This window comes from Phyllopteryx taeniolatus, chromosome 2 (assembly GCF_024500385.1).
Source record: "Phyllopteryx taeniolatus isolate TA_2022b chromosome 2, UOR_Ptae_1.2, whole genome shotgun sequence".
NCBI lineage: Eukaryota > Metazoa > Chordata > Actinopteri > Syngnathiformes > Syngnathidae > Phyllopteryx > Phyllopteryx taeniolatus.
In genome coordinates this window covers 341035-364236 of record NC_084503.1, presented here as the reverse complement: position 1 = coordinate 364236, position 23202 = coordinate 341035, and the positions used below count along the sequence as shown (strand labels likewise).

At 48.7% G+C, this 23202-nt stretch overlaps 2 protein-coding genes and 1 long non-coding RNA gene across 16 annotated transcripts in view; 1 reads left to right on the top strand and 2 right to left on the bottom strand.

Annotated features, from left to right (window-relative positions):
- Positions 1-261: 261 nt before the first annotated feature.
- On the top strand, positions 262-5224 carry LOC133466629 (uncharacterized). Of its 3 annotated transcripts, none has more exons than XR_009784984.1 (2): positions 262-492; positions 2722-5224. It is a non-coding gene; the product is annotated as an uncharacterized LOC133466629 (long non-coding RNA). The 3 variants fall into 3 exon arrangements; XR_009784987.1 differs by lacking the exon at positions 262-492 and adding an exon at positions 499-1324; XR_009784985.1 differs by lacking the exon at positions 262-492 and adding an exon at positions 1642-2004.
- Positions 5100-8062, bottom strand: lyve1a (lymphatic vessel endothelial hyaluronic receptor 1a). The gene is made up of 6 exons (XM_061750527.1): positions 7902-8062; positions 7650-7827; positions 7425-7564; positions 6742-6912; positions 6592-6664; positions 5100-5425 (listed from the first exon to the last, which is right to left on the bottom strand). Exons 1-6 carry the CDS (start codon positions 7984-7986, stop codon positions 5359-5361), a joined length of 714 nt encoding a protein of 237 aa, XP_061606511.1. The 5' UTR covers positions 7987-8062; the 3' UTR covers positions 5100-5358.
- A 1496-nt stretch (positions 8063-9558) lies between these two features.
- mrvi1 (murine retrovirus integration site 1 homolog) overlaps positions 9559-23202 on the bottom strand; it is a 29738-nt gene continuing 16094 nt past the window's right edge. For 9 of the 12 annotated variants that reach the window (XM_061750400.1, XM_061750475.1, XM_061750444.1 and 6 more), the window contains 13 exons: positions 19633-20034; positions 19474-19552; positions 18883-18985; positions 18763-18793; positions 16553-16693; positions 15974-16105; positions 15124-15277; positions 14925-14974; positions 14705-14839; positions 14080-14144; positions 12914-13036; positions 12437-12568; positions 9559-11998 (listed from right to left, as the gene is read on the bottom strand). In XM_061750400.1, coding sequence (XP_061606384.1) covers positions 11836-11998; positions 12437-12568; positions 12914-13036; positions 14080-14144; positions 14705-14839; positions 14925-14974; positions 15124-15277; positions 15974-16105; positions 16553-16693; positions 18763-18793; positions 18883-18985; positions 19474-19552; positions 19633-20034 — 1710 coding nt within the window. In that variant the 3' untranslated portion in view covers positions 9559-11835. Of the gene's footprint in view, positions 11999-12436; positions 12569-12913; positions 13037-14079; positions 14145-14704; positions 14840-14923; positions 14975-15123; positions 15315-15973; positions 16132-16552; positions 16694-18762; positions 18794-18882; positions 18986-19473; positions 19553-19632; positions 20035-23202 lie in introns of those variants that run through there. The other 3 variants (XM_061750435.1, XR_009784976.1, XR_009784978.1) reach the window with 3 other exon arrangements.

The following is a 23202-nucleotide window of genomic DNA, read 5'->3' as shown; positions in this document are numbered from 1 at the left end:
CGTAAAGCAATCGAGAAGAGTCATTTGCGCCGGCGTCTGTTAGCGACGCTCCTCAACCGATGCATCTGCACCGACCCCTGCAAGGGGTGCGCTCAAACTTGAGCTGGACTAACAACTAGCCGGTTAGTTGAAGAGTGGGAAGAGTGTACAGGGAACGTCTACTTTACATGCATGTCCAAGTGAAGTGAAGGATGGACTGATGCGGACAATAAAAGGGAACCTGTCCGCTAATTGCAAAGACTTCCGAAGCCGAAGGTGAGCCAATCTAATCTATTTGAACGAAGTCATCATGCCGACACAGGTCGCAAATGTTGGCACGGAAAGGGTCTCGCATTCCAACCTGCTCCTACGGGATGGCTCCATCTCAACAATCCTCTTGCTGTTTTGGAAGCCCGCCTCCAATAGAAGAACTTTTCCACGACAGCGGGCGCAATCTGTCCAGATCCGGTACAACACGTGTTCCATTGTCTTGATTTTATAGAGATAATAACGGTGAGTTTGGAAAGATGACAACATACCATAAAATTTGGCCTTCCATTACAAGGTAGTTGTTGATGGATTTGCTTCCTTTTAACATGAGCGGACACCTCCTCCACCTCCACCTCCTCCTCCTCCTCCTCCTCCTCCTCCTCCTCCTCGTCAGATGGAATCTAGCATTGAATCTAAATGATGTCTTTCCAAAGTCCTAAAGTGGGTGCTTATCGGTGTGAGTGTACTAACGGTTGCCTGCCAATGTGGGGGGCCGGCCTGTCCGGTCCGGGGTCTGGTCTGGTCTGAGACATTCGAGGCAGCATAGAAAATGGATAGACGGATGCATATTTCATTTCCCACTCCGCATCATGTTAACAGTGGTTTGGAATAGACTCGCCCGCCCGCGCAACTCAAGGACGAATCCAAAGTACACGTTTTGGATGCAAGTGGGGACGTCCCGAGTGTCCACGACTCGCATGGAAGAGCGATTTGAAGGTGGCCTATGAGCTCAAGCTGCCCCCTGCTGACCCGAGGACAGAATGCAGCTCTCCGAAGGCCGATGACGTCACCGCCAGGGAGGCTGACCGAGCGCACTTTGCTCTATTTGCGTCGCTCCAGAAGAGGAAGCGCTTCCACAAAAGGCACTCTCAGTGTGTCAGCTCGGTTGACCCTCTCCTCTGGGGAAATAACCACCCGTAATTTAGGGTCCACATCGACAGTGCCTTCACGCGAAAGCACCTACTGGCGCATCAGCTGCACGGAGCATGGAGCTTGTCCCCCGCGCAACACAATCGTCATTTGACATTTAGCCAGCATTTACTGACTGAAAGTCATGTAGTGAAGACCCTGCAAGGTGAATTGATCATCGCTGAAAACCTTGTCCGGATGGAGAACAGAGGCGGCCGGCGGAAGCTTTTCAGCCTTCGTGCGCGATGTGCTCCTTTGCTGCATCAAATAACGTGTCCCGGCTCCAAAAGCCCTTTTCAGGACCTCCTCGTTGTCAATCATGAGACGAGGTGGCAGCAGGAGAGGACAAAGCAAAGTCACATTTGTGTAAACTGGGGCTTCAGGCAGGCATGGCCACTTTAGAGTGCCTCATTGTCAGCCTTCAGTGCGCGCACGTCAATGAGCAATGAGGGGCTAGTTTTTTTTGGGGGGGGGGGGGGGTGAACCGGTGCTTCGGGTTGTGTAGACGACGTAGCGTCCATGTTTCAGCGGGTACTAGTGGCGCAGTATGCGATCGATAGCTGACCGGGGCGCGGTTTCAGCGCCTCCACAATGTCTGAGAGCGGAGCGGAGCGGAATGACTTGATTTGTCAGCGTTTTAGAGCGGCAATTTATATCCGTGGCCATTTTGGATTCTTTTTTCCAAAGACCATACTGCGGGCTGGGCGCGACCACCCCTGGGTTTGGGCTATGCTACTGCAAAGTTGCGTATGGGACTGCTCCACTGCATGATGTTTTTACGCTGGATTTGCATGATCGCTTGTCATAAATGCGTTTAGACGCTTCGCCGCTGAAGTACGACGAGAGGTGGGCGATAAGAAAATGTGCACTAATTGACACCTGTGTGGTACTAGTAGCAGTGATGACATTATAAAGGTCTACTAGTTAACATCTGTGCTTTCGCTAATAGTGCTAATGGAGTAGCCCTGATATCCACCTTCAGGTCCATGTACTAGTACGCTCTTTGTACTCGGTACTTAGACAATTCAGCTCAGTTCAACTAGTAGAATGACGATGGTGCACAAGTACTTGTACAATGACTGTGTTTTAGTCGTAAAGGTTTTTGCACCACTAGTTTGAGCATTTATTCAATATCCTTGATATGCGGCTTAAGCTCCACGTACTAGTACTCTCGTTAGCATGCTAACCACAACACATAGTAGTCTCACTGGTATGAAAACATTGTCCTACTAGTGTGCAGAAATCTTCCAGTAGTGGTGGAAAAGTGTCTTACTTACTACTGAGACAGTCATTTCTATTAGTGCTCGTGCGCTAAATTGTCTTATTAGTGGGGCAAATGAGTTCCATGTGCTAGTACATTCTTTTGTTGTCACTTGTAAGAATGTACAATCAGATCCCAACTCGGGCGGCCAACGTTTGTGTTCGGAGACCCTGTGTGTGGAGCAGCCTGTTACAAGAATCCCTTCTGACAGCAGACCGGCGGATCGTGGCACATGCAAATGATGATCGTGACCGCTGTTCTTTTGGACAGCGCGGATGACGAGTTCACGTGTTCTCGTTCAGGAGCCCGAGGCCGGAACGGCGGACCGGAGATGACGACCCTCCGTACAGCTACTTCCTCTTCCACACGTGTGCGAACATCAGGGTCCTCGACAATCTCGTTGAAAGGAAGAGCTCCTTGTTCCTGCATCTCGTCACCGTAACGAGCTGTGCGGCGTGTAGTTTCCACCCGGTGCGCTCTGCAGGGAACGTGGGCTGAGCACCTTCGCTCATCTGGTATCTGCATTCCTTACAGCACACAGAAGGTACTTTGGAAATATCATCATCGATGTCAGTTTTTTTTGGTTTGTCTTCAAGAAAAGTAAGGTGCTGGTGACCGCCGCCAGTGGTGGGGCGCCCATCCTAGCGCCCTCTATTGGCCAGCCCCAAAACATTTGTCACCATCTGGATTCGATACCGATACCGCTAACATTTGTGAAAGATACTTATTCTATCTAAGCCGCCTCTTTTTTCATACTGATTCATACTAAAGCGACCCAGACATGATGTTGTCTTCTGAAATGAAAATGTACGAGTATTTATTCAACGCGCTTCAGTACCTGTGTTACTCGGCCCAAGCGCCCATCGCGATGTCTCCGCCGAGCAACAACAGCCTGTCCTTGGAAGCCTTTGTGCCCTCCGCGTGTCCTTGTCGACAGTCTTGAAGCACTACTCGTGACTGTGACCGGCAGAGGCGCTCTCGATCCGGGCTCGACGGAAAGCCGTCGGTGTACTTACTCCTAACTGGACGAGTAGAATGAGTGTGTCTTTTCCAAAACTGCCTGTGAGACATGATGTACTAGCAACTTTGGCGGACTAGTAGGACATCTTCCTGTCATTTCTATGGAAAGGCGCTTGCGCATTTCTTTGATACCCTAACTTGATATCCAGCGAAAGGTCCGTGAACTAGTGCACTCCTTATCCTCACCGGTAAGATCATTTAGCCTTAGTTTTCCCACGTGACATTTCTGCACACTAGTAGAACTCCGTTGACACGCTAAAGGACAAGCGCACGTCGTTAGCGAGGCAGCACTGTGCCCTGTGAACGATGGGATGGATCACGGATGGAGCTCAGCACGTGCTGCAGTGCGGCCTCTCTGACCGGGCACAGTGCCGTGGTGCTACTCGAATTTATGGAAAGAAATGTCAATACACCAGGAATTAGCCAAATTGTCCTCGCATGTCGGCGAGGGGAGATATCTCTTTTGCATGGCTATAAAATATAGAATATTTATGATATATGCACCCTTCAGCCTGATATCTTTCCGTTAAACTAACCTAAATTCCCAGTTAATTTCCATAAATTCCCGATCATTCTCACGGAAAGTTTCCAAGTCCCCATCCCTTTGCGCTCTTAATTCTATGTACTGTAAAGTATTGTTGCTCCATATATAGTAGACATATCGTGTTGCCTACGCTTGCTGCTTTTTCCCATTCCCATTCCCATCGGGCTGCATCCTGTAGTATTCCCAGTCGAGTGGAGTATTGTCGATACATCTTATTTATTCGCTATCGCTGCCGATCATTCATACGGATGCTGTTTATTTCATGATCGACTTCTCATGTCGTGTACACAGCGTATTGTTCTTTCGTTGTCGTTGTCGAGCGTTTCAATCGGCCAAATGATTGAGACAAAAGCAAGAATTCCATTCTATTTGACTTGAAACCCCGAATGAATGTCGATGACTTTGCGATAGTTTGAACGGTGTTGACTCGGCATCGTCCGACAGATGTTGTGCTCTTGTCCCTGAACAGGACAAGGAGCACTGAGATCGGTCGCAGAGCCGCGCGGCCTACCGACACGAAACTCAGCCGTCCCATCAGGAGCACGCTGCGCGATGAGGGGCCTGCGGGGACCTCGCACCCGGACCGCTGATGTTCCCACACACACACACACACACACGCACTACTGAAACGCTCTCATACGCGGTACAGATTTGTTCCCCGCTAATATACACTACAGAAACACGCTCCATATGTTTGAAGGTAAGCGGTGAAAACGTGCAAAGACTGAGAACTATTTAGTGCGGAATTCTCAGCTGCCCGGATTTCTTGGGCGGGGCTAAACACAAGAAAGCGTTTAGCACAACTTGGAAAAATCTCCCCTGAGGTTTTAACGTGCAGCATGTTATAGGATGATATGATATTTGCGAACGTAGCGTCATCTGTGTCAGGTCAGGAGTGTGTGAGAGCATTTCGGTAGTGCCGGTGAGAGGCAATCCTGCATTATGTCACTGACGGCCCCTCACACTGAACTCTTTGGATTGAATAAGAAGCTATTTACCCAGCTGGAAAGAAGAAAACATGTCTTCCATAGTTAATCATCAGTGTGGACACATTTGTGCGATGGGGCGCACGTGTGAGAGCTGTTTACACAGGACACAAGAAAACCCTAACCCACAAAGCTTTGCACACACTTTAGTTTGGACAAATGTGAAATTACACACGGATAAATGATGTCTAGTCTAGTCTAGTCCTCTAAAGTCTACTTTACATGCATGTCCAAATAATAAAAACATGGAAGGAGTGTTCCAAATGATTGTGATTGTTCCTGTGGCTATACTGTACATACCAGTACATTCTTACAGGCTGCTGCATTTAACCGAAGACGCAAAACAGAATCAAGCTGAAATCGGACGCAGGATAACTCGGCGCCATCGTTTAACTGCCGATATCAACGACTTCTCCTCGCTCTTGGGTCGCGTCAGCCCTGTGGAGGCGCCTCTTCCTGCTCACACACACAAACACACACACACACACACACACGCGCGTCACAATCAGTGCCTGGTACCAATACCGAAAGTCCGGCGGTAGTTGACGACCCCCGCTAGAGGTTCATAATTGCAACATGACATGAAGCTCCTCAACCTACTTCAACATACAGTAGTTGGTACCAAGATGGCGACAAGGAAATACTTATACAGTTGTGCCTTGAGATAGGAGTTGAATTCATTCTGCGTCCACGCTCGTAATTCAAAACACTCAAGTCATGAAACTCACTCCCATGAAACGAATGGAAATGCCATTCGTCGATTCCGGCCTTGACCAAAAAAAAAAAATAAATACATATTTTTTTGGAATTGTAATGTGTTTTTTTGGGTAAGGAAAGTCATACTCGATAATATTGTCATTAACACTACAGCAAAAGCATCCAGTAATAAGATCATTCAATGGAAAGGAGAGAATTCCACAGTTGATGCCTTAGGACCACTGTGGAACTTTGCCAGCAGGGGGCAATATAATACAGTCATGCAGACACACTTCAACCACGGCTGCCGGTGACTCGGTAAGCTGCGGTAATATTTGCATTTTTCCCGAGAAAAAGGTAGAAGGAATTCTTCTTCTATCTTCTCGCCGCGTAGATTCGCTGTCTATGGCGTAACTCGTTACGTGTTAGCGTTAAGCTAGTAGGCAAAGTTACGGGCTTGTTTTGAACACACAAAGCTACATTGTTTCTGCTGCGTTTAGTTTGACCAACTGCTGCTTGTGGTTGCGAAGCGAGCTGAGTTGCGTTCACTGCCACCGCACAGGGCTTGTATCTCAAAACGTTTGCTTTCCAGTCAAAGCCAACGCTCCGCTCGTATCTCAAGGCGCGCAGCAAACAGCACTCCAACAGCGATAATAAAGAGTTGTTCAGCCGATGGCAGAGGATAGGTTCCAACCTGAGAGGACCGAAGCATGATACAGCTCACGATTACAGTAACGGTATGGCTTCGGGGCCGTTTGGAGGCATCTTGTTTTTGTCGAAGTAAGTTGAGGAGCTTCACTGAGGCAAAAGCGCTCATTTGCCACCATCTGGAGGCAAACACAAAGCCTTTTGGGGTGGTCGATTACCGGCAGGACTCGCAGAAAGTGAAGCTGAAAAGTACTGTCGCAAGACCAAAAGCCACTTACACTTTCACGTACGCGAGGACGGCAATGGCAGCGAGGAGGACGGCGCACGCCGAGGTGATGACAATCACTTTTCCTGTAACGATCATCCAAACATGACGCGACACTGTGACGAAGCACGACGCCCATCGTGCACGCAGAGAAGCGGCGTACCTCTCCCGGAGCTTTGCTCGCCGCCGGATAAGCGGGCCAGCTGCGCCCCCTGCAGGCTGTCCAGCAACGAGAGTTCGGAGCTCAAAGAAAGGTTGAAAATGAAGAGAGCGGGTGTAGGACTCAGGGAGTCCGAGGAAACCGGGCTCGTCGTTTCTTCCTCTGCCGTGTCATCTGCGCGTGTAAACATCGAATATAGAGAAGTTACAAACAAAACCGTCCTTCGTGACGTTGTATTGCGCCAAAACAAAAGAATCCAAACCAATTGAACTGCTGCACAACTGAAATGAAATGAAAGGATTATTCAATCGCAAACATTTGAAAGAAATATATCAGGTGACGCTCTAATATATCGACATCTTGGCTACATTCGTGAGTTCGACCGAATGAATGACGCCCAATCCAAAAGCTGCATCAGCAGTTGTGCCTCTACAAAGTTAACCTTCTCTTTGGTCGTGTTTATTGTCACGGTTGTATTTTGCAGGGCTAATTCTAATCATTCTAATACTTTCCAGCAAGGTACCGCTGCAGTTGAATAATATCGGGGATCAATTTGCCTGGAAACAAATTGAATTCAGTCTGAAATTCCTCATCCCTGTTCAAAATTGAAATTTCACGGATGCTGTGTTGTCCTTTTTTTTTTTTTTAATGAGAGCTCCTCTCCGAAATGTGACATCCTTCCTTACCTGATTGGTTGAAACAAAAGACGTCAAACTTTTTGTCCAACGCGGCTCGCCACGGCACCAAGCCGGTCCGGTTTTGGCCGCAGTTCAAAAGCGCCTGGACACGAGGGATGACCGCATAATGCTCGTCAATCCATCCGAACCTTCCCAAACCCCCCCCCAAAAAAAAAAGCAATCAGACGAGAAGATTTTCTCTCCTTTTTTTCTGTTTCGGCTTTGTGGTCTTACCTGCACGTTTCTAAGCCCCTATTGTGGGCTTCGGCGACTTGGTCTTTGGAGGCGAGGTTGAGTCCGAGGCGAGCGCAGAGGTCTCGCGCTTCGGTGATATTGAAACCGTACACGGGCTGCTTTTGGTCATTGACGAGGCTGAGCTGGATCACTCCGGCGATGCTCTTCGCCGGGAACACTGCGGGAGGCATTCGCGGCGTCACTGTGGGAAGCGCAAAGAACCTAGCGAAGGGAAACGGCAGAAGGATTTACCTTGCAGGTTCATCGTGACATTCCGCTGCGAGAAGACGGCAGCGACAGACAGCGCCGCAGTGACGAAAAGGAAAATGCTCTTCATGGCTTCTGGCGGACGCGAGAAATGAGTGCGCCCCCGCCAAATGGACGCCGTTAAATAGCGGCGATCGGCTCTCGCCGGGCCGCCGGCGACTCTTTGCTCGTTGCCAGAACGGAAAGGAAGCGGAAGAGGGAAGTGGGGTCGAAGGGGCCGAGAGCATAAAACATTTGGAAAGGACGCCCGAGTTCAACAGCAGGCAAATTAGCAACCCTTCCACCAAATGACAGAAGGGTTTTTAGAGAACACCTTTCCATGAGGGACGCTGGACTTTTGAGACTCGAGTTCAGCGGACGTTTCCCTCTGAGAATCCATTGTTAGCTGGTTGTCTTGGTCTGGCGATGTCCAATGATGAAGAGGACTGGTTTCCAATTGAACTAGGACATCGATGGGATCAGACTATCGATTTAGCGTGTTTGAGCGTGATTCCAAATTCCCAATATCCGCGTCAGCAACTACGTTGTCAACGAATCGACTGAATTGTTGCGCCTCTGAAATCCGCTGCCGACGGGAGCGGGAAAAAGAATCCCAATCAAGCCATTAAGAATGTGGTTTCAAAGTTTTGCAGAAGGTGTCAAATACACGATGTGTACTTTGTTGAAAGCTGCTTTAACTTGTTTCACTTGACATTGGCGATTTCCTCGCAAAGTCACGAGCAGGCCTTCCATCTCAGGATCCTCCCGTCATCGCGCTTCCACAAAAACATGTCACGGCGGCACGGGAAATGACGCACACAGAGAATTCGTGCGCTCGTTGCTCGGCCGACACCGTTTTCAAAGATTGTGAAAACTACTGGAAGTGCAAATGAACGCAGCGTTAGTTCCGAGATTCGGACGAAGTGTAGGGAGGCATAAAACCGCTCAAAGAAATGTACCTCGGGCTAATCTCCAATTCTGCGAGTGACCCGCTGTGTTTCTTCTTCTTCTTCTTCTTCTTCTTTCTGAGATTCACGACTTGTGTCGACTTCCCTTCTCTGTGCCCTCTTTCCAGAGTTTCCTAGACATGGCCTGAGAGCGCATGTCATTTACTACAGAATGAAGCCGCACAGATAGCTGGAATTTGTCAAGCGACTGGCGCCGCAGCCCTCTTGGTTTGTCTCACAGCAAAGCGAGAATACAAGTTCCAAGAGAGCCAGGAACAAGGTCTAACTTCTTGTCCTCGCGCTAAACCAAAATGAGAGGTTACAATTAACATTGAGTACATTTAAGAGAGGGCAAGTTTGTGTTTGACCTGCAGCCCTCGCAGCCGTGAGCAAAGCTCCCCTTCCTCGTGCGGCGACCAAATGTGCTTATCCCGGCACTTTTAGCCAAGAAGTACAGTAGAAAATACGCCTATGACCTCCCGCCCTTCCCTCCCCTCTCGTCTCGCTTTCCTTGGCGGCCCTCACTTTTGTATTGTTTGTGGCACAAATTCATCGACTGTGACCCTGCCATTTTTACAAAATGTTCTCTTCCAGATTTGCAATAACATCCTGTAGCCGCAGCTGCTTGTCTGCTTATTCAACGAACAATCCGCCGCGCGTGTGTGTGTGTGTTAGCCACAAGCTAATCCTACTTCTCAATAACAACGACAGTGTAATTGATTGAATTCACAAACCTTTATTTCAAGGTGATAGTGGCAAATTTTGACACCGCAAGTAAACACACGTGTAAAGAAGATCGCAATGGCACTCCAGAAACTGCAAAGTCAAACGGAATCCCTTTCCGGACCGACTGACTCTGATTGCAAAGCGTTTCTACCACAGGAAATAATAGAAAGTGAGATCATTTGTCGCACTCTCGCAGTCGATCACCTTCAAACAAGCCGTTGTTCACCGTGCGGCGGTGCCTTGAGATGCGAGTGAGCCAAATTGTACGGCGGCAATCAACTCAGCTGCGCTCCGCGACAACAAGAAGCAGTTTGGCAGAGAGCTAAACGATTCGAGCTGTTTACTGCCACTCCCAACGAAACATAAAACAAAGAAAATTGCACTTCATGAATTTCAAACAACCGCATCGCTTTTCCTTAGGGAAGTCCGCTTAGCGTAATGCTAAAACGCCATAGAGGGGCAAACCAATAGTATCGATAGTTGCTGTGTTAAAACCCTTTCCACCACCAATGTTCGAACACAAACGCTGCAGCCACCCATGTAGAGAGACAATATAACAATACTCACAGGCATATATTCCTTATCTTCCACGAAGAAATGACAAATACTATAGCAGCAGTTAACTGAGTCACTTATAGTACTTGTGAAACTCTTCTTCATTTGTGTCTGCATGACTGTATTATAATGCGAGTCGCACACGCCAGAAGAAGCTGCAATGAATTAATCATGATGCACGAACTGTTTCATTCAATGCTGTTATTACTAAGTTGTTTTTTTTTTTTTTAGTAAAATACAATATTATTGAGTGGCATTTTCATCATTTGAAAAACAAGTATTTTTGTTGTTGTTTTTTTCCCCTTCATTAAAATGGGGAAAAATCATTTTAGTAAGGAGAGTGGTGACAGACTGAATTAGACTCGTATCTCAAGGCATCACTGTACAGGCGATGTTGGAAGTAGCATCTAACATTTCCAACTGTCAGACAAATGTAAGTCAGAAGTGAACCACTGTATGCTAAAACCAAGTCGTTGTCAAAGTACTCACCCTTTGAATTGGCCTGGCACTCACATAATGGGGAGGAAACACGAAGGGGTTTGCAAAGGGCTGCTGTCAACTAGGAATGTTTCATAGCTATTGCGGGAAGGAATTCAGGTTAAGTGTTGTGACGTCAACATATTTGGCTTGTGTTAGCATTTGCTTGGTCTTGTGTGACATCACACACGATGAGGGACTCACATCCAAGTTGTGAAAGAAGTTGGGATTCAACTCCAAATGGGGCCACTTTTGCGGTCTTCAACTTGGATGCAAATTCATTTGCGTTGTAGTTATTATTGAATTTTTTTCCCCTCAGATGGCGCCATTTTGACCGTGTAACCACACCCAAAAAAAAAAAAAAGGCTACAATCAAACGGTGGAGCAACGTATGTCGACAGATAATATAACAATACTCATTGGCACGCAGTCTTGGAGACTAACATTACTGACGTGTACATGCTTATGTCTGTATATACTGCCCCCATGTGGCCAAAGCGCACACGCTAGAAAGAGTAGCATAATCAACGTTGAAGCAAAAAGTGTGACAAAAATGGTTTCATTATTTACATTCTATTTAATTATGTCTGAATGTAGGTACTGTATGTAAGTTGGGAAGGCTGGAACCAATTGATGGCATTTCCATTCATTTGAATGGGGAAAGGCGATTTGAGTTACGAATGTGGTCACGGAACGAATGAAACTCAAATCTCGAGGCGAGGCTGTGTTTGGCAAAATGCAGAAATTTGGGGCAAACACAATTTCTTCAAACGTGGAGTTCGCCCACTCCCGTCGTCCTCAGCGGCTCGGTTCAGGGACAGATGTCAGCAAGAAAACACGAGCCAGACGTACACTATAGGCTTTGCTTTCGCCTACAGGGCTACAGAAAATGGTGTGAGGGGCTGGATCTGGCCCTCCGGCCTTGGGTTGGGCACCTGCGACTTACAGGTTTCCATTGTATTTGACGAAAAGACGAATCAAAAACCGTACAGTATGCTCTATATCATGTTAGGTAACGTTATATCAAAAGTGGCATGTTGACCATATTCGCATGTGCCACAATTGCAGTTGGTGAACGAGTAGTAAGCGCAGCAAACGTCATACGCAAGATCCTCGTTAACCGCCTTCAGCAGAGTTCCACCGCTGTGCAGTCAATTGACCGCGACAGACTGTCGAGCGCTTCCTTGGTTCAAACGTGGCGGTTTGCGCCCCGGAGAAAGAAAGCGCTTGCGTCCTTATGTGTCGTCACGCTTGTTGTAGTAGCCGGTGAAGAATGTGAAAACACTGATAACCAGACACATCACCAGAAAAACCACCAGCGCGACCCAGAGGAGCTGCTTGCGCCACAAAACCTTGGGGCAAATGCGGCTAAGCAGAACCAGGAGCTCCTCCATCCTCCTGTGGGGGGAAGCCAATTTGTGTTAATCGCTTCAATTTCATAACGTATTTTTTTGCATGCATTTGTCACGTTGCGTACAGTTTTGTCACCTGGACCTAAAGTGATTATTTTTTTTTTTAGCAACTTTCATCTAATTGGTCGTTCAGTTCAATTCGATTCAATTCAATTCGCGTCAATAAAAAAGCAGCACGTAAACAATGTCAACACCGTAACAACTGTAAATAGATGAGAAAACCACTCAGCTCAGATTTACGTCAGTAAATGGCAAATATTTCAAATGCTCAGGTACTCAGCAGAAATAAACATTCCATTTGCTAAGACAAAAATTGGAATTGTGAATTACTGAACCATTCCGATGTTGAAATTAAAATGTGTCCTGACTTTTTGTGTACTATACACGTGAGACATGCCTATATGATAAATAGTGTGCGGCTTACCGGCTTGTTTTGATCTTCTTTCCACTTTCCTCATCCCGTATCTTGGATTGCGGCAACTTGTCTGCAGCTTCCTCCTCCTCTTCGCGCTTTTCCTCCCGGATGGCTTTGTTTTGCTTCAGTCCTTCTTGGTAGCTACAGCGAACATATGAGGAGCATAGAGTCTCATGTATCAGCGAGTTCAAACAGCCAGCAGAAATACAACGTCGCTGAAATAAATGCATGTACAGTTAAGAAATGTTAGGATGGTGACCGACGCTTCCCGGAAACGATTTCGATGATTTCCGGACATGCAAAAGGGTCGTCGGCATTCCGGTGGAATAAGTTGCGTTCGGCCTTCTCTAAAAAGCAGGACGCCCTATTAGGCACTGACGTGAAATCAATCTTTAATGTGTGGGTTTGTGATGAACAGCCATCATGGCTGCCGTGTGTTCAGTCATCACGGGAGGGAGGTGCATGCGCAAAGTGGGAAGGCCTCACCCTTTATTGTACGCCTCTTCCTCAATCTTTGCCTTGAGCTCTGCCCTGATTTCCGCTCTGATCTCCTCCAGGTCGACGGCGGGCTTGGCCGACTGGCCTTCCTGCTCCGGCACGCTCTTTCCACTGCATTGTTCGGCAAAGGAAAGCACAGTGAGGCCTCGCACGTCGCACGTATCGCAAAATAAAACACTTAACAGTCCGAAGATGAAGCGGAGAAAGAAAACAAAAAGGGCCCCATTTACTAAGATCCCAAAAGTGTGAGATCTACTGAGGCCCGCCGCCGCACACCGAGCAACATGGCCGAAAGCGAGTGAACGGGACAATTGCGAAAAAGAACCCTTCGGTCTCTTCGAGCGATCTACGGGCATCAACAAAGAAGGTGGATATGCTGAATTGAACCAGACACAATGAAATGCAGAGTTGCAAGGTGTTTTGTCATCATAGGTGCTATGGCATGACTCCTTCTTGTGACTGCCTCCAAGTCAGCACTTAGATCCTCCAGAGGCTCCGAAATTGTGTTGCTAAATGAACGATATGTCGAGATCATTTTGGTTTTTGGAATTTCAAATGTTTTGGCGTGAGCCCGAAAAGAACCCTTCTCCACGTCTCCCGTCATTTTGTCCACGCTGCCGTTATCGCAATCCCCGCCAATTGGCACCTGGGCTAATTTAAGGAGGCAAAATCAGCCACGGCAATTCATCTCAGGGTGGATCAATCGCATTGCGCACGCAACTGTTTACTACTAGTGCGTTTACTACTCCCGGCATGTTGCTCGTTTGGGTATACACAAAATGATTTGGGTGCGCCTGGTTAGTAGATCAGCTTGCACATCTGTTGCATGCGCAAACCTTTGGTAAATCAGGCCCAGAGAGGAAAAATTGCTCTTCTCTGTATTTGGCACAAAAGTAACCACGATACAATTGGAGCAGTGAGTCTGGACTTGGTCAAAACGCTGTGTTTGGATTATGAGCCTGGAGAGCAACTTCAGTGACATCTGATGATGTTCTTCCATTCATTTCCACAATTCTCAAGCTTTGCTGCAGTCTCACACATCCTCTAGGTCAGCCAAACAAGATAAACGTTCCCACTGCGACATAAAATGCTTTTTCAGGCATTTTTGCTCCATTGTTTGGAAGACCGATCGGTGACCTCGGGAATCAACCTACCGCTCTGTTGTCGCCTGTTGTGTCGATTCTGGCGAGGAGTTTCCTTTCACATCGCTTGCTTCACTCTGCCAGAACGGGAGGGGTCATGAAATTATTCAAACATCGCTTTCACATTTCTACACGGTCGATGCAGATTTTGTTCCATCAAAATAAACACGTTCAAGGGAGTGGTTTTCCAGCGATAAGGTAACAAAATGCATTGTTATAAAAAAAGGGATAAGGGTGTTGTTTTGGATTCATGCCCTTAGTGTGTCCGATTTTGTCCGCCTATATGGCGCATTTCAAAGTCCTTTCTCTGCGGTGTGGTGCGTAGTTACACCAATTCCGTGACCCCGCAGGAGTCTTTGATGCTGCGCAAAGTAGACCGATTTCAATATGTTTTTTCCCCCACGTCACCGCTGAGGCTCCGTAGAAATTTCAGTAGGCTTGTTTTGGGGAGGCGCCAGCTGTTTTTTGCGATATTTTTGGATAACTCAAGCTTTTACAATAACCTTAACAAGCATGACAAATGTATTATCTTTGCCGGCAACACAGTCGTACAGTAGCATGAATCCCATTTGATGGAGGTCAGCAGAGGGAAGAAGTCAAACGACTGCTTCCATTGTTGAACGTTGTTAAGACTCACCAAGGCCGGGAGAGCAGCACCGGGCGCGGAAGCTGATGGCGCATTGGGGGCGGCGGCGGGTGGCGTCTGACCCGGGATGTTCAGCAGGTTAAACTTGGGCACCACGGCAACGCTCACCCTACGTCTGGGCAGCGCCTGAGCGATCGCGCGCGTCAACTTGTTAGTGTTGAGTTGGAGCACAAAGAAAGTTGGACAATATTGAACTGGGATTGTCGCTCACCTTGCCGAGAGTGAGCGACATGGATCTTGAAGCCCGAGAGACTCCATCATCTTGATGAGGAAACATTACATGGAGAATTACATTTGGAAGTATTATTAGTATTGCACTCTATGATCGCCGGGGTGCAAAATGTCTGGAACGACATGATGCGGACTATGAAGCTGACAAGTTCAACTTGCCGTGTGTTCCTCTGCCTTACCTCCAGTTTCTACGGAGCTTCCATAGCAGCGATTGGAGTTCTGGTTGGCCAGCTTTTTGAACTCGGTCAGCTCGGCGTGGTCTTTCTCATAGGTCCGCTTGAGATTTTCCACGTATTGCATCATGACCTCTGTAGCCTTGCTCATGCGTTTCTCCTGTGGCCAAAGTAGGAGCCCACTTCTGAGGAAATGTCTTAACATTGGACACATTGAATAGAGAACTCTATGAAGATAGAAGATGCTGCTGTAGTGTACCGCACGTATCCTTACTGTTGCTTTAATCCACTATTGGAAATCGAGAAACTAAACTGCACCTCAGAGATGGCTTGTAACTTACATTCGTTCCATTTACTTAAGGGAGTTTTGGGATCCGTTGTACTTGCCAAAGTAGATATCCTGCAATATATTTTCTACTTGAGCATGAGCATTTGGATTTCTTTTCCTCCATTCCTAAAACTAAGCAAATAGGTTTTGTTTTCGGCAAACGACACCGGGGCTTGGTTCTAGCGGACACTGGCCCGTTTAGAAAAGGGACAATAAATGACTTGGAGCATCGCTGCTGATCAAGTGACATTCCCATGAATAATTGTGGAGCCGTACAATGAAATCCTTCACCTTCAGACAGACCATTATCATCCTAAAAAGCACGGACCAAGAGGACAGACACTTCATTAGGTACACCTGCACAAGATGAGAACCAATACAAACGCGACAAAGCTTTTGTATTGCTCAGTATTAACAAGGTTTGATTATTGCATTCCTATTTTCTGTAAAGGTCGATTTTTTTGCGCCAGCTCTTGTAGTGCATCTCATGAGCTCAAGTGAGTGTACGGGAAAGAAATGGCGACGTACCTGGCGAACGGCTCCGACGATCTCGGATCTGCTCGAGAGGCGAGCGGCCAGCCGATGCAGCACCGCCAGCGTCTCTATGAGCCGCTGGTAGGCCTCGCGCTGCTCCAGGTTCTGCCACTGTGGGGCACTCATCTCCAAGTCAAAAGAAGGAAAATGGCCTTTACGAAAGACGTAATAATGTTCTTCATACTGGAATTATTGAATCGTTTGAGTTAATATTGGAATATCTCCACATTTTCTGGCGTCGTCGTTCATCCTCCCTTGGTTCACGTAAACATCTTAACCGTGGTTGACTATGCCACTTTCTATTTACGTCTAGTTTACATCATGTTGTCATCGGCATAGAATCGGAATCAGAATCCTCTTTATTTGCCAAGTATGTCCAAAAAACACACAAGGAATTTGTCTCGGGTAGTCGGAGGCGCTCTAGTACGACAACGGACGGTCAATTGACAGAGAACACTTTGGAGACACAAAGACATTGACAAAAAAACTCTTAACATGGCAGGATAAATATTAACGGTGGGAACATGTCCAGGAAACACTATGATTATTATTCTTTTTGGGGGGGCGACTAACCTTAAGTGCGCCTTTGAATTCTTCGAGTTCTTTCTGCGTATCTTCCTCAGTCAGGTTCCTCTCCCTCTCTGCCTGTTTGAGGCGGGTATCCAGTGTGTAGTTGTCGTTACGGAAGGCCAGCGACAGCTGGACAAATGCATTCTGGGGGATAGGAAGCGACAGCAATCAAACTCAAAGTGCCACATTAAACATCACATTAAGCACTGATGAGGTGGAGAACAAAGGAAGACTCCCGCAATAACGGGCACGTTGAGCGTTATTGTTCAGCGAGCCTGAAATGTTAACGTCAACGTGTCTGGCGGTCAAGCGGCCCGAGGGACTCTGACTTTTCACCTTGTGCTGTGAAGCCATCAAAGCCAGGCTGCACATTTTCCAACACGCAAACGTCATTTCCGACACGCATTATTCACGGTCGAGAGGAAACATGACCTCCGACCGACTGTTGTGATGCACAAACAGCCCGGCGGGACCGAGGGGGGGGGGGGGGGGGGGGGGGCACTGCCCCGGCCGCACGACGTCACTCTTGTTTTGCATCTTCCCCACAGGAAGTCACCCTGAGTCTCATTGGGCTCATCGCGACCACAAAATCACTTTCCTGTTGACAAAAAACAAAACAAAAGAAAGAAACGCCGCCACATCCAGGCAGCTGTGTTTGTGACTGGCTAATGAACTACCATGGTAACAAAACAGGTTTTTGTCAATTCTGGCAAATGTGCCGGATTTGGTGCATTCTGTGGCCCAATAGAGACTGATGTTTCCATGGAACTACGTTTGGAGAGTGTAAATGTAGCAATGGACTCATGACAAACAAAAAGTATCCCAAAAGTAAGATGTGCAGTTGTACAGGGTGTCTCAAAAGTCACTATAGACTTTCTTTTTTCTATTTCATTCATTGGGAGAGACGTGAGGCCATCGAGGCTTTGCACTTTTTGTTAGCTTATCATTCCTTTGCCCATGACTCACCAATTGACATTGGAGCAGTTTTTCTGCGCCGGTTTGAGAACCTTTAACACATAGTACAATTTACTCCATTTACCGTATGTGCAACGACTTTATGATGCTCGTGAATAAAGATTCTCAAACTGGCACTGAACAAGAGTCAGGGACAGAAAAGCGTCTTGCCAGGGGGCAATTTTGCAACGCTGCTCAAATGCCGATTGGCAAGCGAACAGCGAGCTGACAAGAACTGCGAAGGCTCAGCTGTCAAACGCTGATCGCCTCACGTTTGAGACCTGAAAGAGACCTGAAAGAGAAGAGAAAAAAAGGAAGTGAAGAGTGACTTGTGGGACAGACACGCTGCATTATAATGACTTACTGTGGCTTAAGCGGCGTAAGTAAGTAATGAGGAATCCTCATTTTTATTTGGCAGGCCCGGCTGCATTTTGGTTTTGCGGAAACTTCCAAGCATATTCCATCAGTGCCGCAAAGTCCTCCAGCACAAATCTGCATCTGAGAGAGCTTTATGGTGATGTGAAGGGTCTCTCTCACTGGCGGACCTGCGGCGGCTGACAAGTCGCAGCGACTCAGGAGAGCGAAATATCGCTTAAGCTCTCGCCGGGGGGGGGCGACGTCTCATTGGAGACCAATCCGCCCGGAAGTCGCCTCCGGCATTTCTCGGAGACGTTGCACAGACCCCTCGTACGCGTCACCCCAGTCGAGACTTGAAAAAGTCTGCAAAACGTCTCCAAAATCGTCAAACGTTTGAATTTACCGTGCCCGCCAGGCGTCCGGGAGACGTCGTGGAGAAACCAGCAGAGACTCGGGTCGCCGACTAGTCTGCGGGCCGGTGAGTTGAGCCCCTAAATGCGGCCATTCAAACTTGCGTGACATCGGATCGATATCTTCTCTCGGGCGCAAGTAAGTCGTGTTTGATTAACGACTACCGTACTTCTTCTGTTCCAGACACTCAGTCATAAGACGATTTTAGGTGGAGGAAGACCTTTGGAGACCAGAGACAATCAAATGGGCAAACTGGAAGCTCTTGCCAAACTATTATCTGGCTTTTAAATCCATGGCCCTTATTTCAGGCCTCGGAGTAAACATAGCAAATGTTCTATTGTTTGTATTGTTCACGAGAAACGGAGAGGGAAATGGCGTCAAGTGGTACAGTGAAAAGTGCTACCTGTAATAGCGTACAGTGTTTGAATATACACATGAAGAGTTCTTTTGGAGTAAATGATGTGAAAAACCTGAAAAGATCAGATACCAACCTCAACTTCTTTTTCAGTGAGCGGAGGTGCGCTGGAATGACATCAAAGTGATTAGTAAGGTAAAAGTACACGTCCATGGGATAACGTGAACTTGAGGAGCTGCCGCACGGAGACACGCACCAGCCAGGTAGGCCGCGGTGAAGTTTGAGTTTTCTCAGCATGACGTCAGAGATGTTTGGCATGGCGTCCGGCTTGCTCTCCTCGCTTGAGGCGCAAGCAGGTCCTGCTTGCGGAAAGGACTTTGAGCATTCATTCGATAGCCTCGATATCCAACTTGAGGTCCATGTACGAGTATGCTCTTTGTCTCAATAGTACGGCAAGGTTTTTGCGAATAGCTGCTCAAACGGCTTTACGGCAAGTTGTGATATGCAGCTTAAGGCCCGTGTGTGAGTGCGCGCTGTCCTCACGAGAAGGACAACTCTCGCGTACTTGTTGGACAACTATTCTCTCTATTGGCCAAATGAGTGTCGATTGCACTTCGGCGGTCAGAAATTCAGCCCTACTTGTGCGCTATCCTTAAAACAGGTGCTCTGTGTGTTTGTACAATCACATCGTCTGCTAAGGAAACCTGAAAAGAACATGCGATCACGAAAGGAAAAACCCCATCAGATTTTTCCCAGAGATTCAGGAAGTGCACGCCCTCGGAGACGTTCTGCTCTGAAAGTACTTTGGGGTCGTACGTGAGCAAAGAGGGCAAACAAAGACGGTCACCTTTTTCCTGTTCGGCAGCTTCGCTCAGGTCCGGCAACTTGGAGCCGACGACGCTTTGGTTACGCATCAGCTTGTGTTCCTGTGCACGCATCACATCGACATGCAAACGAGGTACATGAATGAGCGACTGCGCATGACATGACGAGAGCAGAGTTTTACCTCTCTGAATTTGGACAGTTTGGGCGCCGGGAGCTCCTTGAGCTCCTTGAGCCCCGCGGCTTTCAAAGCGCCTTTGTCCGAGCTCGTCTCGTCTGTTCCATTTCTGGAGTTAATGCCCCTGACGGCATCCCAGGAAACGGCCCTCATCAGCGGTGGAAAGGCACCGATGGTCTTTATTTCAGCTGTGCAGGGGGCCTGTTGCGTCGGGGGTCGAGGAACGGGCTTGGCGACCCCTGTGGCCGGTGCCTGGCCGGAATTCCGTCCTCCGTCCTCGCTTTTATTGGCTCCCGGAGGACTTTTGGGGTCACAGTTCTCCTTGGGAATGGCAAAACGGGGCGTTAGGGTCCCAGAAGACACTTTCCTTTTCTCTGTGGTCTTCCAATCCCCCGCTAGTCTGCCGCCCTGAGGGAGGCAACGGCATTTACGTGAATTCGAGAGTCATTGTTGTTGCGTGTAAACCCCGAGCTGAAACATAGTCCGGACAATAAGTTGACTTCGTTTGCTGCATTAGGTAATACAGTTTTGCCTTCAGATACGAGTTTAATACGCATCTCAAATCATCTTGCCCGTTGAAATCAAAACGATGAATCCATTCCAGCCAATCCAAAAAACAAACAACACATTATTTTTTGTGTGTTGTGTTTTTAGGGAAGAATAGCATTCTATAATTTTGTACTTCATGAAATCATATGGCAATAATATAAATCAACAATTAAACACTTTGTGCATCATCATTTATTGTGACTCCAGCTCCTTCAGCTCTTGAGCTGTGCACGCCTTGGCCACCTGGGGGCAGTATAACACAAATATACAAATATACATGGAGACGGTCACAAATGCTGAGTAAGCTGCAGTAATTGTAGTCAGACGATAAAGAATATATGGCTGTCAGTATTGTTATATTGTCTGTCTACGTGTTTCTCTGCTATTTGTGTTCAAATATCCGTTGCTTCAATGGCTACAATACTGTGACATCGATGGCATTTGTTTGCCTGTCTATGGTGATTTGCATTGTTTGTTAGCATGAAGCGAAATAGACTTTATTAAGGCTAAGCTATGTGGTTGTTTTAAATACACAAAGTGTAATTTTCTGCGAGCTGGGCGATCCCCGGCCACAGAAGCTGTCACTAGGGACCTGGAATGTCACCTCCCTGGCAGGGAAGGAGCCCGAGCTGGTGTGTGAGGTCGAGAAGTTCCGACGAGATATAGTCGGACTCGCCTCCACGCCAGGTTGGGCTCTGCTACCAGTCCCCTCTGGGAGGGGTCGGACTCTCTTCCACTCTGGAGTTGCCCACGGTGAGAGGCGCCGAGCAGGTGCGGGTATACTTTTTGCCCCCCGCCTCGGCGCCTGTACGTCGGGGTTCATCCCGGTGGACGAGAGGGTGGCATCCCTCTGCCTTCGGGTGGGGGGACGGGTCCAGACTGTGGTCTGTGCACCAAACAGCAGTTCAGAGTCCCCACCCTTCTTGGAGTCCTTGGAGGGGGTGCTGGAGAGCGCTCCCGCTGGGGACTCCCATCGTTCTGCTGGGGGACTTCAATGCTCACGTGGGCAATGACAGTGAGAGCTGGAAGGGCGTCATTGGGAGGAACGGCGCCCAGATTGGAACTCGAGCGGTGTTCTGTTATTGGACTTCGGTGCTCAGTACGGCTTGTCCATAACGAACACCATGTTCAAGCATAAGGGTGTCCACACGTGCACTTGGCACCGGGACATCCTAGGTCGCAGTTCGACTTTGTGGTCGTGTCATCGGACTTGCGGGCGCAATGTCTTGGACACTGGGGTGAAGAGAGGGGCGGAGCTGTCAACTGATCACCACCTGGTGGTGAGTTGGCACCGATGGTGGGAAAAGATGCCGATCCGACGTGGCAGGCCCAAACGTATTGTGAGGGTCTGCTGGGAACTGGCGGAATCCCCTGTCAGAAGGAGTTTCAACTCCCCCCTCCGACAGAACTTGCTCATGTCCCGGGGGAGGCGGGGCATAATCAAGTCCGAGTGGACCATGTTCCGCGCCTCCATTGCTGAGGCGGCCGACCGGAACTGTGGCCGTAAGGTGGTCGGTGCCTGTCGTGGCGGCAATCCCCGAACCCGTTGGTGGACGCCAACGGTGAGGGATGCCGTCAAGCTGAAGAAGGAGGCCTATCGGAACTTTTTGGCCTGTGGGACTCCTGAGGCAGCCGATGGGTACCGGCTGGCCAAGCGGAATGCAGCTTTGGTGGTCGCTGAAGCAAAAACTCGGGTGTGGGAGGAGTTCGGTGAGGCCACGGAGAAAGGCTTCCGGACGGCTTCGAGGAAATTCTGCTCCACCGTCCGCAGTCTAAGGAGGGGGAAGCAGTGCACCATCAACACTGTGTATAGTGGGGATGGGGCGCTGCTGACCTCGACTCGGGACGTTGTGAGCCGGTGGGGAGAATACTTCGAAGACCTCCTCAATTCCACCGACACGCCTTCCCATGAGGAAGCAGAGTGTGGGTTCTCTGAGGCGGACTCTCCTATTTCAGCAGCCGTGGCCCAATGGTTCAGATCATCGCCTGCTACCGTAGGGGATCTGGGTTCAAGACCCCAACTGGACCATCCGCTAACATCCCCCGGACTCACGGCTGTGGTGTCCTTGAGCAAGGCACCGATACCCCGAAATGCTCCCCGGGCGCTTCAGTTGCCCGCTGCTCCAGTGTGTTCCACTAACACGTGTATGTGTTCACTGTGATGGGTCAAATGCAGAGAACAAATTTCGTGTACATGCATGCATGTTCATGACAATAAAAGGTGATTCTTCTTCTTCTTCTTCTTCTGGGTATGGGGTCACCGAGGTGGTTAAAAAGCTCCTCGGTGGCAAGGCCCCGGGGATGGATGAGATTCGCCCGGAGTTCCTAAAGGCTCTGGATGTTGTGGGGCTGTCCTGGTTGACACGCCTCTGCAACATCGCGTGGACATCGGGGACAGTGTGTGTGTGTGTGTGTGTGTTCCAACTACAAGGGGATCACACTCCTCAGCCTCCCTGGTAAAGTGCAGGAGAGGAGGGTCCGTCTGGAAGTCGAATTTCAGATGGTTTTCATCCTGGCCGTGGAACAGTGGACCAGCTCTACACCCTCGGCAGGGTCCTCGAGGGTGCATGGGACTTCGCCCAAGCAGTCTATATATGTTTTGTGGACTTGGAGAAGGCGGTCGACCGTGTCCCTCGGGGAGTCCTGTGGAGGGTGTTTCGGGAGTATGGGGTACCGAACCCCCTGTACGACCGGAGTCTTAGTTTGGTCCGCATATCCGGCAGTAAGTCGGACTCGTTCCCGGTGAGGGTTGGACTCCGCCAAGGCTGCCCTTTGTCACCAATTCTGTTCATAGCTTTTATGGACAGAATTTCTAGGCGCAGCCGAGGCGTATAGGGGGTCCGGTTTGGTGGCCTCAGTATTGCAGGTCTGCTTTTTGCAGATGATGTGGTTCTGTTGGCTTCATCCATCTCTCTCCGGAGCACTCGGCTGGGATGAGAATCGGCACCTCCGAATCTGAGACCGTGGTCCTCGGTCGGAAAAGGGTGGCGTGCCCTCTCCGGCTGGGTCATCGAGAGGAGCCAGATG